The sequence below is a fragment of the Cucurbita maxima genome, unplaced genomic scaffold (assembly GCF_002738345.1).
Source record: "Cucurbita maxima cultivar Rimu unplaced genomic scaffold, Cmax_1.0 Cma_Scf00007, whole genome shotgun sequence".
NCBI classification, from domain to species: domain Eukaryota; kingdom Viridiplantae; phylum Streptophyta; class Magnoliopsida; order Cucurbitales; family Cucurbitaceae; genus Cucurbita; species Cucurbita maxima.
The window spans coordinates 2,828,264-2,839,323 of NW_019272023.1; the positions used below are offsets into that span (position 1 = coordinate 2,828,264).

Sequence of the window (11,060 nt, forward strand, 5' to 3'; positions counted from 1 at the left end):
AAAAAAAAAAAAAAAAAAAAAAAAAAAAAAAAAAAAAAAAAAAAAAAAAAAAAAAAAAAAAAAAAAAAAAAAAAAAAAAAATAGCAAAATCGAAGAATTGCAACATGAAATTATTAGGATTAAACGAAACGCATTTTACCTAGGGAGGGGTTTCTCGTCGCCTTGAGTTCTTGGTGACGATTTTCACAACTCTGTTTTCTCCAACTACCCATACGATTGAAATTCAAAACGCAAAAACGCCGAAGAAGAAGAAGAAGAACTGATGCGATTTTCGAAACCTAAACAGAAAAATAACCGACATAGAAACAAGGCGCGGATTCTGAGATACAGAAATAGAGAATTAATAATAAGAACAGAGAGATTGAATCAAATCTTGGGTGAGAGAAACTCTAAAAAAATATATTTAAAAAAATTTAAAAATAAAACAAAATAAAATAAGAGAAGAATTTGGATTGGCCGAGGAATATCAGAATCCAGAGGACTTCCAAAATTCACACCTAATTATTATTAATTTAATTAAATATTCATCCCTTACCTTACGCAAAAAGTCTCTTCACTTCTTCCTTTTTTATCTTCCGGTCCCTTCTTTTCATTATATTCCCATTTTATGCATGCCAAAATTTATCCCCAAGTCCCTCGTCTATTACTTAATTCTCATTTTCATCTTCAAAATTTTAAATTTTAATTTATCCTCCAGTCCCTCATCTATTTACTAATTCTCAATTTCATCTTTTAATTGTATTAATAAAACAATTTTCCTTTCTTTTCTTTTCTTTTTTTGTAGAAAGGACTTGATTGTAAATTGATAGTTTATTTGGGGTAAAGTTGAAAATTCAAAATGATTAGAAATCAAATGGAGAAATATTATAAAGATTAGGGACGGATGGGTAAATTTATAATTATTAGAAACGGGTCCTTGACTTGACTTTAATTTTGTGATGACCCAACTAACTTGGTGTTCAAGATTTTAGCGTGCGCGACGGAACCGAAGACCCACTAACTTTGTCATCACTGGTTTTTCTTCACATGTCTTGCACGAGCTTTTAATCTCTTATTAAATAAATAAATAAATCCTATATACATTTAATTCATTTTTACAAATAAAAATTTATTGAAGGAATGAATTATTTGTTTTCTAAATTATTAATCAATTAGATACCATAATTAATTAGCCACTTACATTATTTATTTATAATCAATCAATTATTTACTAATTAGCTTATTTTAATTTTATAGCATTATTAATTAATTCAAATGTAATATTATTTGATAAATCTTATATTACTTCTTTTTCATTATTTTATAAATAATTTATCATAATCCTATAAAGTTTACCACGTGGCCGTGTTTGATTTGTTAAAATATAACCTATACAACTAATTCTTTGGTTATTGTATTAATTATCTAAAATGAAAATTTATATAGTCTTATTTAAAAATTATTTATTTGGGAGTGATTATTAAAATTGACGTTAAATTAAAAATTATTTAAATAAGTTCAGTAAATAAAAATAAAATATAAAATATAAAAGTATTTATTTATATAAAATTGTGATGAATTATCAAATAGCTTATTCCCAGATTAGTGTTTAAATGATGATTAGTCCCCTAAGGTGAGGGAGATTAGTTAATGAGGTTCATAAAATAACAAGAACTAAGATTTCTATTTTTAAGTTTGTTGTGATGTTGGAAGCGATCGCCATTTTCGTCGCAGTTTTTTTCTGTGAGGACACTAATTTGTTGCCTCCCATTTTCTTACAAATGGAGCTTCCAGCGTTCGGGCATTCCACTTTGTATCAGACCTTTTTTTTCTTGTCGGTCTCAACTCGCCCTCCCCTGTGTATGTGATTTCCTCTGTCTAATCGCCGCCGCTCATAGGACAACAAGGCCTTCTATTCTTCCTTGTTGGGTATGTTATGTTTTGCATTGTAATTTCATCCATCTTTTTGTGTTTTTTCTTTTCGATTTATCATCGGTTAGGTTTTTGTTGGATAGATTGTTTGTTTGATGGAGTTGAATCATGAATCTATGAATATTATGGTGGTTGCAGGCCTATTGAATTAAATAATTTGGCGTTTGCTTTGGAAATTTTGAGAGTGGGCTTGTTGTTATAATATCAAGGAAAAGTAAATAAATAAATAAATAAATATGGGGAGCTGTGTATCAACTCATGCTAAAATAGTGCCGACGACCAAGAAACATCATCGTCGACAGTCGAGAAAGTCGAAGGGAAGATTGGGGAATTCCATGGTTGAGGGAGTGAAGAAACGACATAGCAATGCAGGAGGCGGTGTAGTCACTGATTATGCTGTGAGTGAATTTGTTCATATGGATTTTGAACATGGCGCCACCACCACTTGTCGGAGATCTGAAGTTACCAACTCCACTTTCCACCTCACCCAATTGCAATGGCAGCACAGCCAGTTTGATGCTTCTGGTATCCATTCAATCATTCTAATTCTAGAACATGAACTGAAATCTCGAACACTGCTATACTCATTTCAAGTCTCAATCCGTGTCGTGTCGTGTCGTCTGAAGTTATTGATGTGTGTGTGCTTACAGGGATTTGCCAAGAGGAGTTGTGGTATGATTCTATGAGCTTAGTGGATCAGTCTGATTCAGATGATGACTTCAGTAGCGTAATTGGGGGTAATTGTAAGCTAACTATGAGTATCATTGGAACAATATTTTGCCCTTTAAACGTGCATTTCCCTGACTCTAATCTTCCTGCAGATGGGTTTCCAACAGTGCCAACAACTGGCCAAGTGGTTCAGTATGAAAGATCAGCATGTTTTGTGGACAACAAGTGCAAATATGAAGAGTTTTGTGAGAGTTACTTGAAAATAGATGGAGGAGGAAAGCCAACAAAGTTCATAGGAAAGGAGAACTTTGAAGAATCAAGCACCTACGCCATCGTGAGCGCTCCTGGCTGTGGCCTTTCTTGCTTGGCCAAGGCTGAAGCCTGTGGGAAAAAGAAGACATTGTTGGATCATTCTCATGGAAGCTTCAAAGGCCTCAAAGTTGATAGACCAAGCCATGAAGACAACAACTCTAGCTTGAGAAAGTTGGTGTCAGCTGCTAGCTTCAATGAGAAGATCTTGAACTCGCAGCCACCTCAGAAGATGCAGTCTGCTGTCTTTCGGCTTTCGTTTAGGCGGCGGTCGTGTGATGTTGGTGAACCCAACGAGCACTGTACGTATACACTCCATTTGGACAGCACTTTTCAAAATTTTCAATGGGTCTGGTCCTTACAAAAGTTTTGTGCTCACAAATTTAGGTGAGTCTAAGAAGTACTTATACCGTCCACGAGCTGGGCATATCATTCCACGGTTCAAAGGAGATAAGCCAACTCCTGGATGTTGGTGTGAGATTCCACCCTCAACTTTTAAGCTCCGTGGTCCTAACTATTTCAAGTATGTTCTAGCTGCATTTCTTGGTTTTTCTACAAAAACAAGAACTTGATCCATTTTCTTCGATTAACAGAGATAGGATGAAGTCCCCTGCTTCAAACTTTAGTCCATACGTACCGATTGGCGTCGACTTGTTCATATGTCCTAGAAAGATAAACCACATTGCACAGCACCTCGAGCTTCCGAGCATTGAAGCTAGCACCACGGATGTGCCTCTGTTGCTCATTGTTAATATTCAGGTACTCATTCTTCCTTATCACTAGCATATTGTGATATTGATATCGATATCGGTTAGAAATTACGAACCTCCACAATGGTATGATATTGCCCAACTTGAGCATAAGCTCTCGTGGCTTTGCTTTTAGTTTCCCCAAAAAGCCTCATACTAATGGAGATATATTTCTTACTTATAAACCCATGATCAACCCCCTTTAATTAGCCGACGTGGGACTCTCTCCCAACAAGCCTCAACATTATCTAGCTCGAGATCTTGGAAGCTTTTTTAATGGCTTTTTTGTGTGGCAGCTGCCTACTTATCCAGCTGCAATGTTCCTTGGTGATAGTGATGGGGAAGGGATGAGTCTTGTTTTGTATTTCAAAGTTTCTGATAATTTCAACCAGGATATCTCTAGTCATTATAAGGAGAATATCAAGGTAGCTTCTTCTCCTTTGATTATTGTTGAGCATAAAGATTCATCCAACGGTTATTACGAGACTGATATTTGCACATTCGTGTCGTAGAAATTTATCGACGACGAGATGGAAAGGAGCAGAGGATTTGCAAAAGAATCGGTTTTTCCATTTAGAGAGAGGCTAAAGATCATGGCAGGACTTGTTAACCCTGAGGATCTCCAACTAAGTTCCACAGAAAAGAAGCTTGTAAATGCCTACAATGAGAAGCCTGTCCTCTCACGCCCTCAGCACAATTTCTTCACGGTAAAATATCATAACCCTTTTCGGGTTTCTCAAGATTTATATCTACCTAAACTTTCAATTTATTGTTCGTAACGTTTCTTTGATATAAAGGGTTCAAATTACTTCGAGATCGATTTGGATATTCATCGCTTTAGCTACATATCAAGAAAGGGGCTCGATTCATTCCGAGACCGTTTAAGGAACGGAATAATTGATCTCGGTTTAACAATCCAGGTAAGAGAATCTCCTTTGTTTTGGGATTTTGATGAGGAAAAATTGATAGATATGAATATATTTGTTTGTGGTATGAACAATGATCAGGCACAGAAGCCAGAGGAATTGCCTGAGCAAGTGCTGTGCTGTTTAAGGTTGAACAAGGTTGATTTTGTGGATCAAGGACAGCTCCCAACATTAGTTACCATTGAGGAGGAGGATTGATTGAGATTGATGAGCCATTTTCCAAACTATATTTTGTAAATTTCTGGGGGAAATATATAATCAAATCTCTTTTCTTCCAATTTTATTCCCCAACGATCATTGTTCTTCGTTTTCTTATTGACCCCTCATTCTCATTCTCATTCTTTCCTTTATTATTTCTATCAATTATAACTCCTGTGCGTATGTGTATTCATCTTTATCTTAATAAATTTAAAGCATAATTTATAATTATTCATTTGAGTTAAAAGGTGACTATTTGAATTGAGTTTGAGAAGAAATGCTATCCTAATGCCCTAAACAAGCTCGAAGCTGTATAAATTGTTGAGCAACTAATACTTACTTATAAAGAACGAACGAATTTTTACGCTTCATAGCCCATTGTTTATGGTCTTTTTCTAAAAGTTAATATAATGATAGTGTGAGATCCCGGATTTGGAGATCTAACATTGAGAAGTTGGCTGTGATATGTAATGAGCCAAGGAGGACGATATCTTTTAGTAGGGCTTGGGCTATTACAATGGTTGTGCTCCAATGGGTGATCCCACATCATATGGAGAGGGGGTGGTGTGCTAGGCTAGCTCCAATTGGTGGATTGTGAGATCTCACGCCAGATGGAGAGGGAAACGAAGCTTTTCTGGTGGCCCTAAGTGGGTGGATTGTGAGATTCCACATTAGATGGATAGGCTTTCCGCTGGCCCCAAGGGGTGGATTGTGAGATCCCACAATAGATGGATAGGGTAACGAAGCTTTCCTTATAAAAGTGTAGAAACCCTTCAAGTAAATGCATTTTAAAACTATAAGGCTAACAACTATAAGTAACGGGTCAAAACAAACAATTAGCAGTAGATTTGGACTATTACAGATCATGATTATACTTGAATACATTGAGACATGAACACCCTAGTCGTCAAGAGGTACTCATCTCCTAAATGAGACCACAAAAGGTACCACCCAAGTAGAGAGTTCTCCACCAGTTGGGGACGAGCTGAGCCGACTAAACTTAGAACATAATGATATAAAAGGTGATTCATAATTGAGGAAGGACTCTTATATCGATAAAATCGAGAACTAAAATTAAACAAATCTAATCCAACCGACCCAACCCAAACCAAACCAAAATAGCACAAATTGGCAAACAAAAGTGTAGTAAGTTGAATGTGAACTGAGTAAGAGTGGTCTCTACCAGAATCGGCGGAAAGCTTCCCGGAGAGCGGCGATGGCGAAAACAGCGGTTAAGACAAATGGGGTATGGGCGATGTAGGAAGATCTCAGAGCACTGCTCTTAGCGTTGAAGGGGGAGGCCGAGGGCGGCGGAGGCAGGTGCCAGACATGGATAGCGAGCTTCATGCCTCCATAGCAAAACCCTTTACCGCTTATGAAGTAATAAGGTCCGGTGACATTCAAATGAACCACATCTCTTCCAGCTCCGGTGGTGAAATTATGGAGTGGCTGATCGGAATTGCAATTCTCATACTCTGTTTTGTTCACCTCCAACACATTCATTTGGTTCCTGTCGTACACAAAAACTAACACAAACAACCGCCAAATTACCCACAAACCAACTCATTACCTAAACAAATCCGCATCAGATCTATAAATAGAAGTGCTTACAGAGCCAGTCATCGTAATAGAAGTGTTTTCCCTCAGCCCAGATTGTGTAGTTCACATTGGTCGTCCAACCCATCTTGCCACCGACAGTCCACCGTGTCGCCGAAACTTCCGACATTGCCGTCAGCACAACTACCGCCGCCGCCACCAGCAGCCCTACGCCGCCGACCCTTGTTCTTAGAACCTGCATATCTCTGTATTTCAGTGTGTGTATCCATGACTGAGGAGTGATGCTTATAAAGATTAAAGAAGAGGTTGGTTTATAGATCCACAACTTCCATTACTTCTTTAATTCAACTCAACTACTGGGTTAGTACAAATTATTAAACCTCAACTTTTTTTTTTTTTAATACAAATTTAATTTTCAACGTCTATTTAATCCCAAAAGCTGTGTAAATTTAAAATTTTGGAAATGTGTAATTAATTTATAAATTTAGAATTTTAAGTTTAATTGAAATTTATTTTTAGGATTAATTATTAAAATATGGATAGAAAAGTTAGAATTTTTGTGATATAATTTATAGTATTGTGTGAGTCTTTACCATTGAGGGAGTCTTTTTTAAAGTTTAAAGATATTAATGTTACTTAAAAGTTTAAGGATATTGATAACATTAAATTAAATTAAAATAAAATAAAATAAATTAATTATTATTATTATTATTATTATTATTTTGATAAAGTGGAAAATTGAGGGCTCTTATTTTTATAAAATTGAAATAGTGGAGACCACTCATTCCACCCATAATATAGCAGTCAAATTATTAGTCATTTTACACAATTATGTAACTATAGGGACAATGGTCCTAACTTTTACAAAATTAGGGTTTTCTTTTGTAATTTTTGTAATTTCGAAGAAAATGTCCAAATTTTTGGATTTACAAAACATTGAGGGCTTTAAAAAAAAAAAAGAAAAAAAACCCACCATTTATAATTTCACAAATTCTTTAAGATCAATTTACAATTTAAGAGCACAATTCAATGAACTAAAGTATTCTCAATGTCTTTTAATAGGTTAAAGTCTCCTAAAATGAACTCACAAAAATAAAGAGTTGATGAATTGAAATGAATTTTAAAGACGAATAAGACACATAAGCTTCTCAAAACTTACCAATTTTAGTATAAAAAAAAATCAACATGAATAAAAAATTCCATTCTAATTGGTTGATTCATTCACTTGACAAGGCAATCACTTGTTTTTCTTGTATTAGTGAGTGTCTACGCCTCAACTAACTCACAAGACAATCACTTGAACCTCCCGACATTTGATTGTCAAAGAAACTCATAACATGTTAAATCCTAAGTATACGTCGCTCTCCTTTCAAATGGGCAACTCTAATCTTTTGTGTGTGTGTGTGTGTGTGTGTGTTTCGTTATTAGAGTTGGTGAAATGAAATTGCAAACATAATGATAACCAAAACATGAACCCAAATTTCCACTTCAGGTTGCAGAATCAGCATGAGAGAATGTGCATCTACACTACAGAATGTTTACTCTCAATATAGACATTAAAATTACCAAGTAATCCATACATCCCTTGTACTTCAAATTTTACAACTAACATTAGCGGATAACAAAAATTTACCACTGAATAATCCTCATCCCTATCTCCATCTTTACGCAGTGAGATAGAAAATTACCTCAGAGATAATAATCTGCCGGTGGGGAATGGTTAAAAATGGAGTAGCACTTGGAAACAAATCAAGAAATGTATTTTTCTTGCTGCTCTTGAAGAAGCCTTGCCGAAGACTTGGCATCCAGATAGAGAGCGCAAACTTCTTCGAGATCTCCCTGTGGATGTAAAGCAACCAAAACATATAAATGGAGCTCCGTTGTTTGGATCGACTTTCTAAGAGCTTAAACATAATTTTTTTACACTTCAATATATATATTTTTTTAACACTTCAAAAGTTCAATTCGAACATGTCCATAACGTCCCATCAACTAAAGAAACAAGAGTTTGCCATCTATACCTTGCATATGCTGTCTCGACCATTCATTTTTGCCACGACGCTAGCAGGCGATAGCAATTGAACTGCATGTCTACAGAACCACCAAAAGGTTTCAGTCTTCTTAGGATATATGTTTGCAACTGATTTGGCATTATCTTAACTTTTGTATTGCTCAAAAGTACTAACTTCCCACTCAAAATCATTACTTTTAGTAGTTTATAACCGCTTATAAAAGAATCAAAAAGGCAATCAAGTGCTGCAGAGATCTTTTGACCTATGTGAATTTAAAGTAAGCACTTGAAAGCAACTGATGTTATCATGTGCTTTTTACTAGAACGCTTGTAATCAAATTACCTCTATTAAACTTGGTTTAAAAGCATTCCAAACACAAATCTATTGTATGGTACCTTAACGACGTTCTCTGACCTATCTCCCCAAGGAAAGCTAAGCTTTCTTCATCTACAACCAATTCTTCCACCTGTGCCCGAATGGCTAATATCTTGACAAAGTATCAGTGATAGCATTGTCAGTGGTTTGGCACCTTCATATAAGGCATAAGATTTAAATTTCAACAAAAGAATGCAAGCTGACCTGAATCATCTCAGCAGGGCCATAAGTTTGTGTTCGGATGATCACCAACCGGTCAAGCAAATCGACAGGTATTCCATGAGGACTATTCATATCAGTCCCTCTGAAAGAAAGGATTTGTTCAGCAATAATTTTTTAACATCTGGAAAGATGTGTTTTCGTTTACAGTAATTAGTAATAGCTACATCATTCATGGTCAAAGATGTCGTTTATTTAAGATTTAGCAATGATGAAAAATTACACAAACAACCTATCAATAATTTTCCTTTTTTTTAAAAAAAAAAAACTCAACCATTGAGACATTAAATATGAATTCCACACAAAAAATGGAGGAAACATTTAAAACATGAAAAAGGTGCAAGAATGAGCAATTTGAAAGACAATCTACTAGGGGCAAGGCTTCCTACCGCACATTGCAGATTCCTCTGTTTGTTGCAAAGATCACTATTGGGGAGAGTGAGCTCTCTAAAGCTCGATTTAAGTATGAAAAGCACTCCATATCCAACATATGCACCTGGAAATTTTACTTACTTCATAAACAAACTAAAAGTTTTGATTACAAAGAATGATGAAAGAGCTGAAAGTGTAGAAATAACCTCATCAATGAATAGAACTCCTGGGACTAGCTCTGCTATACCTTCATCAATATATCGGTTAACAACCTGTCATTAAAATAAACCCCAAATAATTATACTTCTATTTCTTGAGTTTACAAATTCCAAACTTCTGAAATAGAATACCCTCCAGTAAGATCGAAAAATTTCATGAAATTTAGAACAGTTTTGGAAGAATGTTATCGTGTAGAATATGAAATATGGCAACAATACAGGTCTCAAGTTACTATTGAGAACATGCAAAATAAAAACAAATGAAAACAATTAACTCACATTCCCAATCAAGTACGACAATACTGTCCACAATTCAGGGAATCACCAAGAATGTATGTAACTCAGAAAAAGATCTTTCAAACAGAAAGAACTACCTTATTTATTTCTTGCCGCAACTTGTCTGTGATTTCCGTTTTCCTTGGCTTCATCATCTGACCCATTAGAGATAGTATATCCTGTCCACCTTGAGGCCGTGCATTGGCAGAATCTAGATCGTGAAGAGTCACATCCTGTCAGGCAGAAAAGGAAACTGCAATAAATTAATACAAGAACTGTCGCTGTTTCAATAAATGCATGTTCAAAAGCATGAACAAAAATGTAGGAAATAAGATTGCTTCTGAATCAGAATGCAGGAAAAAGGTATTTTGTCTACAGACCCCCAAATTTCAGAATGTTACGCCAGAAAGATTAAAAACTTAATTGCGCTATTAAAAACATGCATACACATGGATGCACATTCCAATCACTTGTATGAGACATGCTAGGCCCAAAGTTCTTAATGGAGCAAAGCATTCTAGTGCATAAGCTTCTTGCAGCTTAGTGCAAGATGAAGTAGCGTGAGTCAATTAGGGGTACAAATACAAGAAGTCAAAACAATATCATCAAACAATTGACTTCAAAATCATAACAAATAACTAACCTACACTAAACAGTTTCCAGTCAACCAGTATTGGACAAACTTTCAATATAAAAAAAATTACAGATATTCTACATGTTGTTTTAAATGTGCATGCTGACTTAATAGTTTTCATAAATAAGATTAAAAAAAACCATATAAAGTTAAAATGAGAACACCAGAATTATAGTAAAGAAAACACACATTTTAGGTAGGTTTTCTTAAGCTGGCAAACTAAGGATTTTGGACTGCATAAATTATAATACGATACTGAGGGAATGCTACACAATAAAGGTACATTTCACAGGGAGACAACCTGGACTATTTCTTTCTTTTTGTGAACCTCCCCTTTAGGAAGTGGAACATATTCTTCAGCTTCAAGATCAAACTCTGTAGCAAAAGCATCACTTCTACCCACCCTTTTCACAGCTCCACTGTTTGCTTCTATATATATAACATCGCCAACAGCTACCTGCAGAATGTGAAGATGAATACTCCCACCATTACAATAAGATCAAACCTCAGGATTACTTAGCATAAAGATGTTTCATTATAACCAAGATTGGTCACTAGTAAAATAGTACAATAAAAGTTGGAATAATGTAAGCAATTCTATTACATATAGGAACCACCCCCCCCCCCCCCCCCCC

At 35.4% G+C, this 11,060-nt stretch overlaps 4 protein-coding genes across 7 annotated transcripts in view; 1 reads left to right on the top strand and 3 right to left on the bottom strand.

The window, feature by feature from the left end:
• Positions 1-441, bottom strand: part of LOC111482326 (uncharacterized protein DDB_G0289917) — a 2,507-nt gene extending 2,066 nt beyond the window's left edge. The window contains exon 1 of one of the 2 annotated variants that reach the window (XM_023128060.1): positions 140-441. In XM_023128060.1, the coding sequence (XP_022983828.1) occupies positions 140-212 (73 nt within the window). In that variant the 5' untranslated portion in view covers positions 213-441. The remainder of the gene's footprint in view (positions 1-139) is intronic. The other variant, XM_023128059.1, reaches the window with a different exon arrangement.
• Positions 442-1,648: 1,207 nt separating this feature from the next.
• LOC111482265 lies at positions 1,649-4,847 on the top strand. Of its 2 annotated transcripts, none has more exons than XM_023127968.1 (10): positions 1,649-1,908; positions 2,050-2,436; positions 2,562-2,654; positions 2,733-3,191; positions 3,277-3,412; positions 3,483-3,648; positions 3,935-4,063; positions 4,151-4,345; positions 4,436-4,558; positions 4,646-4,847. In XM_023127968.1, exons 2-10 carry the CDS (start codon positions 2,148-2,150, stop codon positions 4,760-4,762), a joined length of 1,707 nt encoding a protein of 568 aa, XP_022983736.1. In that variant the 5' UTR covers positions 1,649-1,908; positions 2,050-2,147; the 3' UTR covers positions 4,763-4,847. The 2 variants fall into 2 exon arrangements, with proteins under 2 accessions (XP_022983736.1, XP_022983737.1); XM_023127969.1 differs by having other exon boundaries at positions 2,562-2,648.
• Positions 4,848-5,578: 731 nt separating this feature from the next.
• Positions 5,579-6,592, bottom strand: LOC111482361 (lamin-like protein). The gene is made up of 2 exons (XM_023128111.1): positions 6,374-6,592; positions 5,579-6,288 (listed from the first exon to the last, which is right to left on the bottom strand). Exons 1-2 carry the CDS (start codon positions 6,558-6,560, stop codon positions 5,942-5,944), a joined length of 534 nt encoding a protein of 177 aa, XP_022983879.1. The 5' UTR covers positions 6,561-6,592; the 3' UTR covers positions 5,579-5,941.
• Positions 6,593-7,842: 1,250 nt separating this feature from the next.
• LOC111482290 (ruvB-like protein 1) overlaps positions 7,843-11,060 on the bottom strand; it is a 6,101-nt gene continuing 2,883 nt past the window's right edge. For both annotated transcript variants that reach the window (XM_023128001.1, XM_023128000.1), the window contains exons 6-13: positions 10,727-10,882; positions 9,890-10,024; positions 9,504-9,569; positions 9,315-9,421; positions 8,911-9,010; positions 8,727-8,818; positions 8,341-8,410; positions 7,843-8,158 (exon numbers count right to left, since the gene is read on the bottom strand). In XM_023128001.1, the coding sequence (XP_022983769.1) occupies positions 8,069-8,158; positions 8,341-8,410; positions 8,727-8,818; positions 8,911-9,010; positions 9,315-9,421; positions 9,504-9,569; positions 9,890-10,024; positions 10,727-10,882 (816 nt within the window). In that variant the 3' untranslated portion in view covers positions 7,843-8,068. The remainder of the gene's footprint in view (positions 8,159-8,340; positions 8,411-8,726; positions 8,819-8,910; positions 9,011-9,314; positions 9,422-9,503; positions 9,570-9,889; positions 10,025-10,726; positions 10,883-11,060) is intronic.

Bases quoted from the DNA above. Each gene is read 5' to 3' on its own strand.
- LOC111482361 (XM_023128111.1), bottom strand. From the start codon at position 6,560: ATGCAGGTTCTAAGAACAAGGGTCGGCGGCGTAGGGCTGCTGGTGGCG. The intron at 6,289-6,373 runs GTAAGCACTTCT...TGTTTGTGTTAG, and splicing joins CTATTACGATGACTGGCTCT to TTTTTGTGTACGACAGGAAC.
- LOC111482265 (XM_023127968.1), top strand. From the start codon at position 2,148: ATGGGGAGCTGTGTATCAACTCATGCTAAAATAGTGCCGACGACCAAG. The intron at 3,649-3,934 runs GTACTCATTCTT...TTTGTGTGGCAG, and splicing joins TGCTCATTGTTAATATTCAG to CTGCCTACTTATCCAGCTGC. The intron at 4,346-4,435 runs GTAAAATATCAT...TTTGATATAAAG, and splicing joins CTCAGCACAATTTCTTCACG to GGTTCAAATTACTTCGAGAT.